At 46.2% G+C, this 17,839-nt stretch overlaps 2 protein-coding genes, 1 long non-coding RNA gene and 1 pseudogene across 3 annotated transcripts; 2 read left to right on the top strand and 2 right to left on the bottom strand.

Moving 5' to 3' along the window:
• Positions 1–176: 176 nt before the first annotated feature.
• LOC110750447 (putative aspartic proteinase GIP2 pseudogene) lies at positions 177–2,462 on the bottom strand (annotated as a pseudogene).
• An 816-nt stretch (positions 2,463–3,278) lies between these two features.
• LOC110769968 (uncharacterized) lies at positions 3,279–4,338 on the top strand. Its single transcript, XR_002528657.2, has 2 exons — positions 3,279–3,492; positions 4,098–4,338. It is a non-coding gene; the product is annotated as an uncharacterized LOC110769968 (long non-coding RNA).
• Positions 4,339–7,774: 3,436 nt separating this feature from the next.
• Positions 7,775–14,315, top strand: LOC148297355 (uncharacterized). The gene is made up of 2 exons (XM_088246903.1): positions 7,775–7,969; positions 8,116–14,315. The coding sequence occupies exon 2, from the start codon at positions 8,302–8,304 to the stop codon at positions 14,209–14,211; it is 5,910 nt and encodes a 1,969-aa protein (XP_088103029.1). The 5' UTR covers positions 7,775–7,969; positions 8,116–8,301; the 3' UTR covers positions 14,212–14,315.
• Positions 14,316–14,458: 143 nt separating this feature from the next.
• On the bottom strand, positions 14,459–15,722 carry LOC148297354 (uncharacterized). Its single transcript, XM_088246904.1, has 2 exons — positions 15,180–15,722; positions 14,459–15,109 (listed from the first exon to the last, which is right to left on the bottom strand). The coding sequence occupies exons 1-2, from the start codon at positions 15,642–15,644 to the stop codon at positions 14,459–14,461; spliced, it is 1,116 nt and encodes a 371-aa protein (XP_088103030.1). The 5' UTR covers positions 15,645–15,722.
• Between the last annotated feature and the right edge of the window lie 2,117 nt (positions 15,723–17,839).

The raw sequence follows: 17,839 nt of genomic DNA, 5'->3' as shown, positions 1-17,839 counted from the left end.
CTATCTCCATGTTTTTATGGAGGAATCATATATTAGAAAACTACACTACATTTGACACCCATCCCTTAGCCACTTCCTAAGGATTTTCCGGTTTTAGCTTCCGCGCACCCATGCGAAAGGCCATGACTATCAAATTCTAGAAAGATGCTACGTATACTCCAAGTACTATGATTACTCTAATAACCAGTAGAAGTGAAGTTGAAGTTAGAACAAGTGGTTTGTCGGGACAAGAGCGAGTTACTGAACCCAAGCCTCTTACTACCCAAATCAAACTGAAGAAGATTGTCCTCCAATTGGTGCGCTCCGATCACAATGGCAGTCCTAGGGTTACTCGGGCTCAGCCCAGCATCCACAAACCCTAAACACAGCACGTCCTTGCTCACCTGCACCACCGAATTTGCTCCAGACACCCTCCAGTACACACTCTCACTCTGCAACACAAAATCAATGGTGGGCACATCCGGGCCGACACGTGTCTTTCCGACGTAGGTGGAGTTGAAGCACACTCCGAAAGGTGCTACTGGTGTCACCTTAGGAATTTGAGCAGGGAGTATTTTTAGATACGCTCTAATAACAGCGTTGTAGATTGTGTTCTCCAGCACCGTGTAAGGATTGACGGTGCTGATCTTTGTGCCTCCATAGCCATCTTTGTCAAAGACCAGCAACGAAGTATTTAAATCAATAGTAATCCCGTTCATTTTGATTGACGTTACGTTGATGAAATATTCGTTAGAAGGCTCGCCTGCCACGTAAGCAGCGTAGGTGGTGACAGGATTGAGGAGCAACGGGGTGTAAATAAGTGACTTGGACAAGTCGATACCAGGAAGGAAAATGTAAGGCCCATCGCCAAAGAAAACGGCGCCGTAAGATCTGGTTGAAGAAGGCAAGCAGAGGGCGAATTTTGAGGAAGCCAAAAGCGGAGGCGAATTGGGAGGGAAGCCCAATTTTGGCCCTGCCAAGCAGGGGCGGATCCACAGAGGAGCAAGGGTGGTCAATTGTCCCCTGCAACCTCTGAAATCCTCCATTAGAGCAGCCAATCTTGACCCTCGCAAGGTGTTCGACGGAATGCCCCAAAGGGGCAACTTGTGTGCAGCTGGAGAAGAAGGGTAGCGCAGCTGCCTTGCGCGCAGCGCGCGCCTTCTCTTTTTTTTGTTCGCTGGACGTCAAAACGACGTCGTTCTACTTAAGTTTTTTTTTTTGGTCTCTCAACATCAAAACGACGTCGTTTCTTCACAGGTTTTTTGAAAAAAATAATAAAAAAAGCCCAGCTTGCTGCTGCTTTCCCCACCCCCCGATAATTCCCCCCCTTTCATACAAATGTAATTCATTAGTTTCATTGAAGGGAAATAATCAAATTTACTTATAAAATAATATAAAAAAACCTCATCTCCCTCCTCTCTCTCTCATCAGAGTTTTCAAAACAGATTAGTTCTTTGAAATTGATTGAGCTCTCAACTGGTTGTATCCTATCCATCATTGAAAGAAGTTAGATCGTGAAATATCAAATATAGATTTCAAGGGTTGAAAATTTTTGGAAGTTTTCAGTTGGGTTATTATAAGAGCTTTCAGTTGGGTTGAGATTTCAGTTCTGTTCTATTTTTTTTCCTCCTCCTTATTTATTTGTGTGACATTGATATGAACATAAACTTTGTAAGATGATGAAGCTTTCAATTTTAACTTTTTTATGATTATATTATTTGTTGTTTATTGGGTTTTTAAAAATGAATTGAGGCGATTTTGAGTATTTGAGTTTAATTTTATATTTATATTAAATGTGTTTAATGATAAATTAATGTGAGATAGAAAAAAAAGACAGAAAAGAAAGAAAAACAAAAGATTTGTCTAAAAAAAATTTGTGAGATTTTATACGTTGACCTCCGAAGAGGAAATTCCTGGATCCGCCACTGCTGCCAAGACCAGCCATGCCCTTGACACCAGTGGCAAGTTGTGTCAAGAGAAAAGTTTGGCCACAAATGAAGAGGAAGTTGGGGACAGAGACGAGCCTACCAGGATTTGATCCATCGGTGGAATGGAGGGACACGTGATCCTGACCCAGCTGGTTAAAGTTGCCTGATGAGCCAAGCACAGTGTTTGCTGGCATGAGCTCGCATGTGTTGTTGTGGCAGCCTGGCCTCTGGGGAGAGAGGCAGTCGTAACAATCCTTGGCCTTTGCAAGAGAGCATTGGGCTGAGTGGCAGCGGGAAGGCTTGTAGGTGGAGGAGACGAAGTCTTGCTCACAGTCAACCCAGAGGAAATCGCCACCAAGATCTAGGGTTAGTCTTGTGGAGACTAGTGGGGTTCTCTGCTTGATGCTGGTGAGGTATTGGAGGGTAGAAGCGTCTTTTGCCACTGGAAGAACTAGGGCTTTGGGTCTGAAAGATGTTTTGGCCAGTGAGGGGGTTATGATGGTGTTGATCAAGACCAGTGAGGTAAAGAGAAAATGAATAAAAGAGAAAGCCATTGTTGTGTTCAGAATGGATGAAGAAGTGAGAGGTGGTGGGTATGCCAATTTATAGCTGTTTCAAAATCTTTCAATATTTGTGACCCATAAAGAAATAAAGTCTTCCACTGATGGGTTTTTTTTTCAAATAAATAAAACAAAAATTAACACATTTATAGTGTGGAGGGTTTCGTTTTAATATTATTGACGTCTCAAATTCCTTTCTGCTTCTCTGTCCACAACCCATATATAATTCCAGGTGAACCACGTTGGTGCTCGTCTCTTTTGACTTTGAATTTCATGTAGTTATTTCCTTCTTGAGGATTTCACTAATAAATCCATTAGGGCTTGTTTGGTATATAGGACTGTCTTGGCATGGACTATGCTTAGGGACTGTCTTGGCTTGGCTTGGCTTGATCTAAGTTGGATAACACTTATCCTGCGTTTGGTGTACGCTTGGATTAGGATTAGGACTAGATTTTTTTTTTTCTTCAAAACTATCTATGTATATGTATATATGTATAAATACATGTATTATGTATGTGTACATATGTATTTTATAATATATGTGACATGTATGTGTATATACATGTATATGTGTATATACATGTATATATATGTATATTATAAATAATATGAACATATGTATGTATATATATATGCACACATACATGTATATACATATATATATATTATAAAATACATATATATATATATATATATATATATATATATATATATATATATATATATATAGTCCCCTTCAGTTGAGGGATCCCTCAAATAGTGTTATTTGAGGGATGGGGCGCTCAACCATTGGATCTGTTTTAATGAGCTTGTGTGGTTGAGATTGATTCAAACCTTTTAACTCGTTTCCTTTCTAATGACCCGCTAGAAACCCGCGTACGCTGGGAAACCAAAAGACGCCCTAAGCAAGCACGCTTGGAGCAGAAACCAAGCTGAAGAGAAAAATCAAGAGACGCGAAGCAAGAGAATCAAACATCCAAGTTGAAGAGGAGGATCCTCCATCGCGAGATTTCTGTGCGAAATAGGTATTGGTATTCCTAGGTGTGGTTGTTTCAAAATCTGAGCCATGGGTTATTGATTTGGGGGTTCTGTGATAAGTTTTGATTTGAGTTCTAATGGGTAATTCTTAATATGGGTTCTAATGGGTAATTCTTTATTTCGGTTATAATGATTAATTCTGGATATAGGTTCTAATGGGTAGTTCTTGATTTGGGTTCCATTGATGAATTCTTGATATAAGTTATAATGGGAAATTTTTAATTTGTGTTCTAATGGTAAATTCTTGATTTGGGTTCTAATGATGAATTCTTTATATAAGTTCTAATGGGCAATTCTTGATTTGATCAAAATCTGATACTACACTTTTCTGCACTCCATAGAGTTGTTTATTCTAATTCTCAAACAAGCTGTACACATATAGAGATATTACACACTCATTTAATCAATAGAAACAGATACGTCATACGTCAACAACAAAAAAGAAAAGCAATTGCTGTTGTTGGTAGAAAAGAAAAATCCAGCTAATGAGCTATTCATTTGGTTTCTCAATTGTTCTTGTGGTTGTAGTGAAACCATACTAGAATTGTAGTCTCATTTTTTCTGTTTTGTTTTTTTTTTTCTTGCATTGCAGGTTTATAATGGAGTAATCTTGTTCGTTTATGTCAGTCTTGAAGTTGGACCATCTACTGTACTTTGGATTTAACATCTTTGGTGGTGTTTGTTTTGCTGTCATGGAACTTCTCATTCAAGTGATCATGTTTGCAGTACTTTTAGGGTTGGATATAAACTTTTATGTTTAGATGATAGTTCTTGGCGCCAACTTGTGCAATTTATTGAAGTTAATAATCAATTTAAGGAGCACCTGCTCTCAAGCAATTCTATGTGAAAATGCTATTTGAATACAAGGCCAACCTCTTTATCTCAAAGCTTGTTCCATTTGATATATGACGGTTTATACCATTCAGTTTTATTTTTCATTAATGTTCTCCAAAATGATCATACCATTCACATTGTAGAATTTCTCATTGATAAACAGTTATGGGTATTGCTTTCCATTCTATATGTTTTTTCTCTATTGAATTGAATATTCCTTTTGGCTGTCGTGCTTTGCTTGTTTCTGCACAAGGGAGATGTGGCCGTGAAAGGAAGTTAGCAATCTTATAATCTACACATTGTGAAACTTAACTTGCTTCCGATTTTAGTGAGCCCGATTTTAGTGAGCAGGTTGCAGCAACCTGTAATGCCTCCATTTTTTTTTTTTTTTTCCAGTTTGTGCTAAGTCTAATATTCTTCTTCGGGTTCTCATGAAACTAACCCATTGACAATGATAGGAAAAACTCAACCTCTTCACAGCAGTTTAAAAACCTTTGAACAGATAATTACGAACAATTTATTGACACTTGAAAATTGAGTTTCGTTTTACATGTACATGATGACAAAAAACCTAAACACTTCCTTGTAGTGGAAGGAACAATACCCGAATTTGACCGAAAAAGAACACACACATCTTGTGTTGTTGCAGACACCTTTCTAGCCATGTCCTTGGTCGTCTGGGTTTCCTGCATTCACACCGTGAAATTAAACAACAACACAAGGCCCACAACCGATACATTTAAAGAAGGAAAAAAACATAGACTTGTAAAAGCAAACCTCATACTTCTACAAGCAAGAAGTTGTGAATATGAACCTTGAACTTTTTTTCTTGCTCTAACAAGAAATGCAAACTAGCACGCCATTATATTTACCTTTACTGAAGAAAAAGAAACAAGGTACTGAACCTAACAAAATTCTTCTAACCAAAAAACTTCATACTGTCCAAGAAAAAACTTCATACTTCCAACAAAACTTCATTCTAAATTAAGCAAAGGGTACAAACTATTAATCACACATTATCAGAGCCACATCATTAAACTAGAAGCAACAAGGCTAACGGCTGACTTCACAACCTTCCTACACTTCTACATCTCCACAAAGTTTGTAACAACATTTATTCTAGAATTCTTAATCAATAGAAACATAAGAAATATTCCTATAATGATAAAATTCTTAGAAGCAGAGACGAATCAAATTTTTTTTTTTTTTTCTCTCAAATCAATTAGGAGCAGAGACTTACCCATATCTATTTCGCACATAAATCTTGGGATGGAGGATCCTCTTCTTCAAAACTTATCACAGAACCCCCAAATCAATAACCCATGGCTCAGATTTTGAAACAACCACACCTAGGAATACCCATACCTATTTCGCACAGAAATCTCGCGATGGAGGATCCTCCTCTTCAACTTGGATGTTTGATTCTCTTGCTTCGCGTCTCTTGATTTTTCTCTTCAGCTTGGTTTCTGCTCCAAGCGTGCTTGTTTAGGGCGTCTTTTGGTTTCCCAGCGTACGCGGGTTTCTAGCGGGTCATTAGAAAGGAAACGGGTTAAAAGGTTTGAATCAATCTCAACCACACAAGCTCATTAAAACAGATCCAATGGTTGAGCGCCCCATCCCTCAAATAACACTATTTGAGGGATCCCTCAACTGAAGGGGACTATATATATATATATATATATATATTATACCCATGTATATATGTATATTATATATATAATATATATATATTTATACATACATTATACATATATTATATATGTGTATATAGGTGTATATATGTATATTATAATATATACATGAGTATAATACATACATATATATGTATATTATAATATATATAATACATACATATATATATGTATATTACAATATATATAATACATACATATATATGTATATTACAATATATATAATACATATATAATGTATATGTGTATATATGTGTGTATATGTATACTATAATACATACATGGGTATAATATATATACACATATATGTATATATACGTATATATATATATATATGTATTATAATATATAATATATAATATATATTACATATATACACGTATGCTATTATTATAATATTAATATGTATATGTGTATATGGGTATATTATAATAATAATATACATGTATATATGTATATGTATATTATATATATTATATATGTATATATGTGTATGTACATATATACATATATACATATATGATATATTTATGTGTATATACATGTATATATGTACATTATAGTATATGTGTAAGTAAGTTTAATAATAATAATATATGTTATTAATTTTACAATATAATATATGCATTTTATACATTGGTGAGCATTGGGACTAGCTAATCCTCTATTTTCACATGGGATTAGTAGTCCCCTCCTAAGGAGGTGTTTTTGGTGGGCCCGGTATTAGCAATCTCATCTAAGACTAGGATTAGATAAAACAAACATGGTACTAAATTTAGTCCAAGCCAGTCCAAGCCAATTCTTTGTACCAAACGAGCCCTAGTGTTGTAAATAAGATTGATTTAGATTTATATAAATTTTTCTGGCACTATAGTTTCAATGCGTATTTTTGAAATCTAATGCATGCAACAGTACGATTTTTCAGACCCAGAAAAAGTTTGGAATCTTAAACTATGGCCGAGAGGGTTAACTCATGAGACTAGCAACCTAGGTTCCACCGATTTATATTTATTTGTATAGATAAGTTTGAGAATGCTTCCGATTCCCAAGTAATTTAGTACCAATCGCTCCTCCAGGTGCTCTTTTTATCACACTCTTCATTAGCAATAATATATATATACCATAGCCAGATCCCATTATTGCTTCTTGCCTTTGGTAGACAGTAGGCGTGGGTAAAGGGTATAGTATATATTTGTTTTTTGGTTACATTGGGAGGAAGAAACTCATCCTGGGTTTAATCATGGGTTCCAAATAGGAGGAAGGAGGAAGGTCACAACCACTGTGGTAACCCCACTTGACAAAGGGTATAGTATTTAACTACAATTAATAGGGCATCTAACAGCCTTAGATGTCCGGACCTGTGAGGAGCAATGTTTTGAAAGACGAGGCGTAGAGGTGATGCATTTTTATTCACGCTATACGAGGCTTAAGCCTTTCTAACATTAATTTATTTTAATAAGAAAGTTTATAAATAATACAATACACAATTAAATTGTACTACTAATTATTATTGAACCCTAATAATGTATTAAGTATAATCAAATATAAGTACTAATGGTCTCATTCATGCATAATAATCAATCCCTAAATCTAAAATATTTATTCAATATCAAAACTGTTTGTACCATATCTGACCCTCCACTCGTACAACGACACGTGGATCTCATAAACTCGCCCAAGCACCCAAGGCCTCGGACAATCGGCATAGGCTACTGATGATATTGTCTCAAAGCAGCAAAAGATCATTACAGGGCCCAACACAGCCTACAATCGGTATCCCCTACCGATTCTGCAGAATCAACCTCGAAGCACCCGCCTGAAATATCTAAGGACTCGTGTCAACCTCATAGGGCCCTCCCACGAGTCCCACATCGAAAATGAGCGCTAAGAGCATACTAAATGCCCTCTATAAGTATGCCCCTCCCACTACAATACAGGGGTAAGACTTTTCAGCTTGACTTTTATACTTCTATATGGTCAACAGCAAGAGCTCTTAAAAACAATCTTACTTGAGCATCGGAGGGTCTTAGGCTGGTTCCACACTGGTTCCATAGACCTCACGAGCTTCGCTTATCTTCTATTCAGGATCAGCATCCAAGGACAGGAAGAATCGGCATCCAACACCCAATCGATCTCTTGATCGTCCATCCCACTTGTAAGTTGCACTCATCTCTATCTATTCAAGATTTAGCGCCAACAGATTGGCGCCGTCTGTGGGAATCGCTTATCGATCAACCCATATCTCAAAACAAAGAACTCTGAGACCAAAAAATGAATCCATCTTCGGCCCTCCCTACCGATGGCCCCATCCTCGGCCTCGTTGGCGAGCCGAATCCAACTCCCTTGCTTCAGACACCTGCTCGACCGACCACCCTGGAGGCTCGGATGGAGACCCTACAGCAGGATATGGCAAGAATGCAGGAGCACAACAATGTTCTCGCCTCCAAACTGGATGACACCCAGAGGCAACTGCATCAACAACAAACACTCTCCGCCCAGTTGCAGAACGATCGGGAACCAGCCACACAGCTTCGGCAGGAGAAATCGTTTAAAAGCGTACGAAAGCCCACTTTCCAGGATAGAGGGAAGCAGCAGGCCGCGAACGGACCAACTGTCTCCCGAAGACTGTTCGTGCCCACTCCGAAGGAACGCCATCCCGAATATCGCGTTTATTCTGATTGCCGCGAGAGGATCAACGATCGGCGCAGGGAACGGCAGTCATCACCCATCCAGGTCCGGGCGAAGCTAGACGATCCACGCCTGGAGGTACTTGGACCAAAATCCCCCTTACGCCAGAGGTACGGCGCGATCGGCCTGGAAGAGACGGACGAATCAGATTATGTTCCAACATCCCCAGGAACCACAATCTCATCGGCAGGGCCCTCTGCACGACGCCACAGCCACCGATCAAACCAAGACAACGATCGGCGAAAAGGAAATTACGAGAGAAGCCCCAGCCGAACGGCAGACCAAGGAAGGCGAGGTCACAATACTGACCAACGCACAGGGAACCGAGCGATCGAACCCTTTGGTGACGATCTTCCATCTACCGATCCGACTATTCGTCTCCTCCTACAGAAGATGACTCGCATCGAGAAGGAACAAGACCAGGCTCGGACACCAACATGGGGAACGGTACAGCCAGGGCCGTTCACCAATCGAATCCGGACATTCAGACACGAGAAGGAGGTCCAAGCACTCCGCATATCGTTTTATTCGGGGGTCGAAGATCCCGTTACCCACATTCATACCTTCCAATCAGCTCTGGGTTGCAAAGGACTGACGGACGAAGGCCAATGTTTGCTATTCCCCTCCACCCTGACCGGAGCCGCTCTGAATTGGTTCTATCGGATGGAGCCAGACACGGTCGACAATTTCAATCAGTTGAAGCAAACCTTCCTCAACCATTTTATGATTCAGACCGATCGCCTATATTCCGCCGATGATCTATATACCGTTCGGCAGCAAGACGATGAGCCGTTGAGGGAATATGCGGCTAGGTTCAGCCATGAGTACTCCAGATGTCCGGAAACTGACGACAGGGCGGCCTTCGGTGCCTTCAAAAGCGGCCTTCGGTCGTCTCAGTTTCGTTATTTGGTCCACAGCAGCAACTGGACCACCTACTCCGAATTAATGAAACAGGCGGCTATCCACGCCAAGGCTGAGCATTTCAACTCCAAGGGATCGGCTTCGACCCCAATAAACAAAACGGCGTTGACCGATCAGCCTCCAACGCAGAACTACGACCGATTCCCGGTCGACCGATCGGCAAACCAGGCCCCCTACCGAACGGCACCCCCTGTCCCTGCTTTTTCCACTCAGCGAAACAAGCGGAAGGACAACTTCCGGGAACGGCAGGACAACAACAAGAAGGGCAACCACAAGGGGAATCGGCCAGACGAAATCTTCACTTTGCTCAACACCACTTATGAGCAAGTTCTCCTGACCGAAGGGGATATGATACCGAAGCCGAACAATCGGAAACTCCCTCGCCAGAGCGAAAAAGACACCGGTGTCTTCTGCCGGTACCACCAATACAACGGCCATGATACGGAATCATGCATCGCGCTGCGCAAAATCGTTGAACGCCTCATCAATGACGGAAAGCTGGATCAGTATTTAAACACCAAGCCAGCAACGGATAACTCATTGAATCGGCAGATCAATATGATCAGTGGAGGGGCGCCTATTGCCGAAGCCAGCAACCGATCCGTTAAAAACTACGTTCGTGCCGTACGGCATCCACAAATCCTCAGCGTGGCGGGAGGACGCAATGACAAAATTCAACGCAACGGTTGGGAACCTATCACCTTTTCTGAAGAAGAAGAGCGAGGCATCATCTTCCCCCACTCTGATCCTATGATCATACGGGCTGATATATCGGATTTCGACGTAGGCCGAATCCTCATCGACACCGGCAGTTCGGTCAACGTGCTATTCGCCGACGCTTTCAACGCCCTCGGCGTGGACCCTCGGCATCTGAACAAGGATATCACCCCTCTCCTGAGCTTCTCTGGCGACGTGGTTGAACCAATCGGCAGTGTCCAGCTCCCGTTCGCTGTCGGTACCATCCCCAGACGAACGGTCCTCTACACCCATTTTCTAGTGGTCGACTGCCCAACGGCATACAACGCTATCATCGGCAGGACGGCGCTCACAAAAATGAAGGCCATGCTGTCACCACACATGCTCCTCCTCAAGTTCCCCACACACGCTGGCGTCGGCCAAGTGCGAGGGGACCAATTGAGTGCACGGACGTGTTACGTTTCGGCAACCAAGGAATCGGCAAGGGCTGCGCTTCGCGAAACATACTCGGTCGCCACCAGCTTGGGCGTACCGAACGGCAGGGGGACGGACAAACCAGATGACCCCCGAGATGAGACTGTAACCCCGCAAGCGCAACCCGCCGAAGATTTAGAACCAGTCACCCTCTCCGAAGCACAACCGGACAGACAAGTTCGAATCGGTACAACCTTGAGTCCGGCACTCAGGGCCGATTTTATCACCTTCCTGCAAACCAATGCAGAAGTCTTCGCCTGGTCATACGACGATATGCCCGGCATCGCCCCGAGTGTCATCAGCCACAAGCTCAGCATCTGCTCCACTTTCAAACCCATCAGGCAGAAACGGCGGGCCTACGATGCCGAACGGTATGAGGCAATGAGGCTCGAAGTAGACAAACTGAAGACCATCGGCTTCATCCAGGAAGTAACCTACCCAATTTGGCTGGCAAATTCGGTTTTAGTCAAAAAATCAAACGGCGCCTGGAGAATGTGTCAAGACTATACCGATTTAAACAGGGCTTGCCCAAAGGACAGCTTTCCTCTGCCACGGATCGATCAGATGGTGGATGCCACGGCAGGCCATGAACTTCTCAGCTTCATGGATGCATACTCAGGCTACAACCAAATATTCATGAGCCCTACCGATCGCGAACACACGGCATTCATCACCGACAAGGGACTTTACTGCTACAACGTCATGCCGTTCGGCCTGAAGAACGCTGGGGCGACATACCAGCGATTGGTCAACAAAATTTTTTCCGACCTCATTGGCACCTCGATGGAAGTCTATGTGGACGACATGCTGGTCAAGAGCAGAACGGCCGATTCTCATCTCCACAACCTTTCGCTCATGTTCGGCGTCTTAAAAAAGTACAACATGCGCCTCAACCCGAGCAAGTGTGCCTTCGGCGTTTCCTCGGGCAAATTTCTCGGCTTCATGATCAGCCAACGAGGAATCGAGGCCAACCCTGAAAAAATCAAGGCATTACTCGACATGCAGGTCCCGAAGACACAAAAGGACATTCAGAGTCTGACTGGGCGTGTCGCCGCTCTAGCCCGGTTCATCTCCAAGGCTACCGATCGGTGCGCTCCATTCTTCAAAGCCCTCAAAGGAAGCAAACGGCAGATTGTCTGGACTGCCGAATGCGATCGCGCCTTCCAAGATCTTAAGGCCTACATGAGCAGAGCACCCCTATTATCCACTCCTCTCCCCGGCGAAGAACTCATCCTCTACCTCTCGGTTTCGGCAACGGCACTTAGCTCTGTGCTCATTCGCAAGCCGAACGGCATCGAACTCCCCATTTTCTACATTAGCCATGCTTTGCAAGACGCTGAGATTCGGTACCCCGAGCTCGAAAAACTCGCCTACGCTCTCGTCCTTTCAGCACGCAAGCTTCGGCCATACTTTCAGGCTCACAGTGTTACCGTCCTCACCAATCAGCCTCTGCGCCAGATACTCCAGAGACCGGAGACATCCGGTCGGCTAGTCAAATGGGCCATCGAGCTCGGCGAATTCGACATCCGCTACCACCCTCGTCCTGCCGAGAAGGGACAGGCTGTAGCCGATTTCATCTCTGAGTTAACCGCGTCCGAGGGGCCAGTTTCGAAGGACGCCGCATCCGATTCATCTTCGACGGTACCAGTCGCCCACCCGACCGAAGGAATCTTTAATCCGTCAATTCCACTTTGGACTCTCTACGTGGACGGTTCGTCCAACCGACAGGGCAGCGGAGCCGGCTTGGTACTCAAGGCCCCTGACCAGACAACCATCGAATATGCCATCCGATTCCAATTCCGGACTTCCAACAACGAAGCCGAATATGAAGCTCTGTTGGCCGGCCTTCGGCTCGCTAAAGAAATGGGCGCTCAGCAACTCAGGATCTGTAGCGACTCACAACTTGTCGTGAACCAGATACTGACTGAATTTGAAGCCAAGGACACTTCGATGGTTGCCTACTTGACACACGCTCGCCGATTGCTGCACCACTTCACTGCGTACCAAGTTCAACAGATCCCCAGATCCGAGAACAGCCACGCCGATGCTCTATCACGCCTTGCATCAGCGATCGACGACAACATAGGGCGCCGTGTGCCGATCGAGGTCCTCACTCGGCGCAGTACCACCGACCTCGAAGTACATGCCGTTCGGCAGGATCCAAGTTGGATGGATCCTATCCACGCCTACCTCGCCAACGGCACGTTGCCTGGCCCCAAACCTGAAGCAACGACTATCCGCCGCCGATCGGCACGATACCTCCTTCTGAATCAGATTCTCTATCGGCGTGGTCACTCCTTACCATTGCTTCGGTGCATGACCCCGCAGCAGGGAAACTACGTCCTACGAGAGATTCACGAGGGGGCCTGTGGGGACCATTCTGGGGCTAGATCATTGGCTTTCAAGACCATTCGGCAAGGGTACTACTGGCCGACTCTCCATGCCGATGCCACCACCCTGGTCCAGAAGTGCGATCAATGCCAGCGTTTCGGCTCCGTTCCAAAGCTGCCTGCCGAACCACTCTCTCCGATTGTTAGCCCATGGCCCTTTGCCCAATGGGGTTTAGACCTCATCGGCCCTATGCCCCAGGGCAAGGGACAGGTCAAATTCGCCATCGTCGCCGTCGACTACTTTACCAAGTGGACCGAAGCCGAAGCTTTGGCAACAATCACTGCAGCCAGGGTTGAACATTTCGTATGGAAGAATATCATTTGTCGATTCGGCCTCCCGAACGCAATAATCACCGACAACGGAAAACAATTCGACTCCTCTCAGTTCCGGCACCTATGCCACCGATTTGGCATCAACCTGTTCTTCGCCTCCCCAGCACATCCGCAGTCGAACGGCCAAGTCGAAGCAATCAACAAGATCATCAAGAAGACGCTGAAGAAAAAGCTTGGGACAGCTAAAGGAGCTTGGCCCGATCTCCTTCCGGAAGCGCTATGGGCCATTAATACCTCCTATCGACGGTCGACTGGCGAGACGCCATTTTCCCTTGCCTTCGGTTCCGAAGCCGTTGTTCCAGTCGAGATCAACGCACCATCGTGCCGAACGGCATCTTACGAGCCAGAGCAAAACGAAGCCCAGCTCACTCTCAACCTGGACCTCATTGAGGAACACCGTTCCCAGGCTCAGCTTCGGAATGCCGCCTACAAACAACGGACTTCCCGCTACTACGACTCGCGCGTCAGACGCCGATCGTTTAAAGTAGGGGACTGGGTACTACGCAAAATCTCCCTCGCCACCAAGGACTCCAACGACGGCACCCTTGGTCCATCTTGGGAAGGTCCTTACGAAGTTGTCACCATCTGCCGCCCAGGCACTTACCGTTTGCGTGGTACCGATGGTCAAACCCTCGGCCACCCTTGGAATATAGAACATCTCAAATATTACTACAAGTGAACGCCCCTTCGGTCATCAACTTTTGTAATCGGTTTAATTTGGAACTCCCTATTCTATACATACGGCACTACCATTCAGCAATATTATGTCAAACATACTCTACATACGACATGCGCACATACAGAATTAAGGGACATGGCACATTAACCCGAAACAAACTGAACATTGATAAATAAGGGGCCACAGAAGGGCCATCTGTCTTTACAATACGCCGTTCGGCACGCTCAAAAATGTTAAAAACAAAAGTCTACGAGGTGGGTGGATCGGCTTCGGTCGCTACAACATCGACATCAGCTGACGCAGGCACAGGATCAGTCGACGGCTCGGCAGTAGACGTAACGGCAGCCCTCGGCCCGGGATGACCTTCCTCCCCACTGCTTGAATCGGTGTCGTCGGTTTCCTCGGCCTCGGCATCCTCGCCCTTGTAGGCCTCCACCATCTCTTCGGTCACCCCTTCCGGCAGCGGTGGTGGATCCCGGAGGAAGTTCAGGTTCAGCTTCTTGTCAGCATTATACCGTTTGACTCGATAGAGAAAGTCGTCACATTGCTCCATGACCTCTCTATCCACCAAACGTGTAAACTCCTCCGACGATCGGTAGTCCGCAACGGCCTTCGCCTTCTCCTCTACTAGCTCCCTGGCATGCGACCGCTCGGCCGCATCCATCGCCACCTCTACCGCTGCCTTCGCCTCATGGGCAGCCATCACGTCCAGCTCGGCCGCCGCCAGCTTCGACGCCAGCTCAGCAATTTTCGCCGCATTCTCCTCGGCACGCTGGTCCGCCTCCTGCAGCATCTTTCCGGCATCAGCGATCTTCGAACGGCCCTCTTCAAATCTCTTTTGGTACCGTTCGGCAGCATTCACAGCTCGCTTCGCGCAGAGCCACATGTCCATATTAGCCTGCCACACCAACGGACACATTCATACATGCCGAATCAAAGTATCCTTAAGCTACAAATCCTACACTTACCGCTGCTTGGAGACGGAAGGCCCGACCGGTTTGTTCACGCAACGTCTTCGTTGACAGTTGCTCCAGCTCAGCCAGCTCCATCTGAGCACCGTCAATCATACAGTTGATGAACGGCACAGCCTTCCGAGGACACGCGATGTTAACCGGTCCCTCCTCTCCCTCCACCTCATCATCAGGGATCAACACCGATGTCCCCTCGTTCGGGCCCCTTGGCCGTTTCGGCAACGGCGTCACATCGATGGGACCCTCGATCTGCCGTTTGCCCGTCATTTGGAGGTGAGCCTCCCGAACGACCTCTGCCTCCGCCGCCCTCTTCTCCCTCCGGCGGTCAGCCACCGTCTGCTCATCAGCCGACGTCCCTCCCGCTGGCCCTGCCGTCTTTCTCTTCTTCGGCCCGGGGGACTGAACCTTCTTCGTCTTTGGCGCCCCTTGCCCCTCCAGACGCCTCCTCGTCGCCTCGCTCATAGGCCTCCCTCCTGCCACTGCAAAACAGGAAAAGCACGATGTCAAAAAGGAAACGGCAGCATAGAAAAAAACACCGACCCTGCCGAACGGCATCTCTTACTTTGCCTTTTTTCTTCTTCCTCTTCCTCCTTCACCCTCCGATCGTGTTCGGCCCTACCGATCAGGCCTGCCTTGAACAGATTCCGGAAGTAGAGCAGCTCCTTACAAAACCGATCTTCTTCGGCAATCTTCGCTCTCACCCTCTCGATTGCTTCAATCTCTCTGATCGGTGCGGCGGGCCGTTTCAAGGACACTGAAACCAAAATACCAACGGTCAGTACCCACAAAAAAAAAAAAAAAAAAAAAAAAAAAAAAAACACACAACACTATTAACCCTGCCGAACGGCAGGTTCTACCCTACCGACTGTCTGGAAGGACGTAGGAATCCTCCTCTCAACGATAACTCCGGGTGCCGATTCCCAATCACCGGAGACAATCACTCGACGCTTGCGCCACGTCTTTTGAGAGCTCGGCACCCCCACCACAAAGTGCCCACGCTGCCCTGCCGAGAGACAGTTGGACTGAACCCACCCTCCATGATCGGCACTCTTCGCCCTCGTCACACTGTACAGCTGGGCGAACTGTTCGTAGCTTGGCTCCCCCTCACCGGCCAAGCTGAACGCCGTGATCGTCCCGAGCAGCGTAATCCAAAAATTTGGGTTATACTGCCCTGGCGCATAACCGATCGCCGCCAGGATCTTCTGCACCGAATGCTTTAACGGCAGCCGAAGGCCATGCTTAAACACATCTGTGAAGAAGACCACCCCCTTGTCATTGTCACTTAGCGACTCTAAGGGCTCCGGAATTCGCATCCCTACCGATTCCGGAATGTTGTACTCCGACCGAATCTTCGCCAACTCGGATTCGGTCAGTGTGTTCGGCTCTAAGTCATCTACTCCGAACACAGGTTCCGTGGGCTTCGCCATCGGGATCCGTTGCCTACCCCTGACGACCCTCAGCACCCCTTCCCCGGGAACGGCAACAGAGACACCACCCCCATCGGCCTCACGACCCGAGGTCGAAGGCTCATCACCCCCAGGCACCCTCGTTGAAGTACCCCCAGCCTCGGCACGCCCTCCTGCCCCCTCCACTATCTCACAGCTCGAAGAGCTCACAGATTCAGAACTCCCACTCTCTTCGGCAGAACTCCCCGAGGACGACTCATCCTCGAATGCCCTCGGACTACGCCTACGCTCGGATTCGGTATCTGACATCTACAAACAACACACGAACGTACACTAAGGGCTGTGCTAGAATCCAAATCCTATTCTACCTCCTAAAAACACTACGTTCATACGTGTTCATGCTTGTTCATACATTGTTCAAACATAAATTCTTGCAATTCAACACTTTGATCCATGGGAATACGAAAACACGGCAACATACCTTGTTTGCACGGTGGCTCAAGTTCGTCGGAAATCGCCTCCGCCTTGTTCAAACTTGCCGGAAATCGCCTGCTCAGCCTCAGCACGGTTGCCGGAAATCGCCTCTCACAAGCTCTCTTTGCTCTCAAAATTTCCAAGTATTTGTACTCTCGTCTTCTCCTCACATTTATAAGGCCGATTTAGCATCGGGAAGCGAAGCGACGCATCGGGATACGAAACGACGCGGCTCTTCACAGCCATGCCGACACGTGTCACGCATGCATGGGAGAGACCAAACGTCAGTTGCAACGCTTCCAATCCTCGGAGACGCTTCAACTTCCCGAACGTGGCAGATCTAGCCACCTTCGAGCACAACTCCACTAACTAACGGCAGGCGCACATTGATGAGTTCTCACTCACCTCTCGTGCCGAACGGCAGGCGCACATTGATGAGTTCTCACTCACCTCTCGTGCCGAACGGCAGGCGCACATTGATGAGTTCTCACTCACCTCTCGTGCCGAACGGCAGGCGCACATTGATGAGTTCTCACTCACCTCTCGTGCCGAACGGCAGGCGCACATTGATGAGTTCTCACTCACCTCTCGTGCCGAACGGCAGACGCACATTGATGAGTTCTCACTCACCTCTCGTGCCGAACGGCAGCCGCATATTCATGAGTTTTCACTCGCCCCTTTGCAACAACCGGCACATCATGCCGTCTCCTATCCAAGCTCACTCCCTTGGGCACTTGGGGGACTACATACCACCATCGGCAATTATGGGACCATTGT

Source organism: Prunus avium, chromosome 1 (genome assembly GCF_965620075.1).
Source record: "Prunus avium chromosome 1, drPruAviu1.hap1.1, whole genome shotgun sequence".
In the NCBI taxonomy this organism is placed as follows: domain Eukaryota; kingdom Viridiplantae; phylum Streptophyta; class Magnoliopsida; order Rosales; family Rosaceae; genus Prunus; species Prunus avium.
The sequence above is the reverse complement of the archived record's forward strand: the minus strand, read 5'-3'. Positions and strand labels throughout refer to the sequence as shown.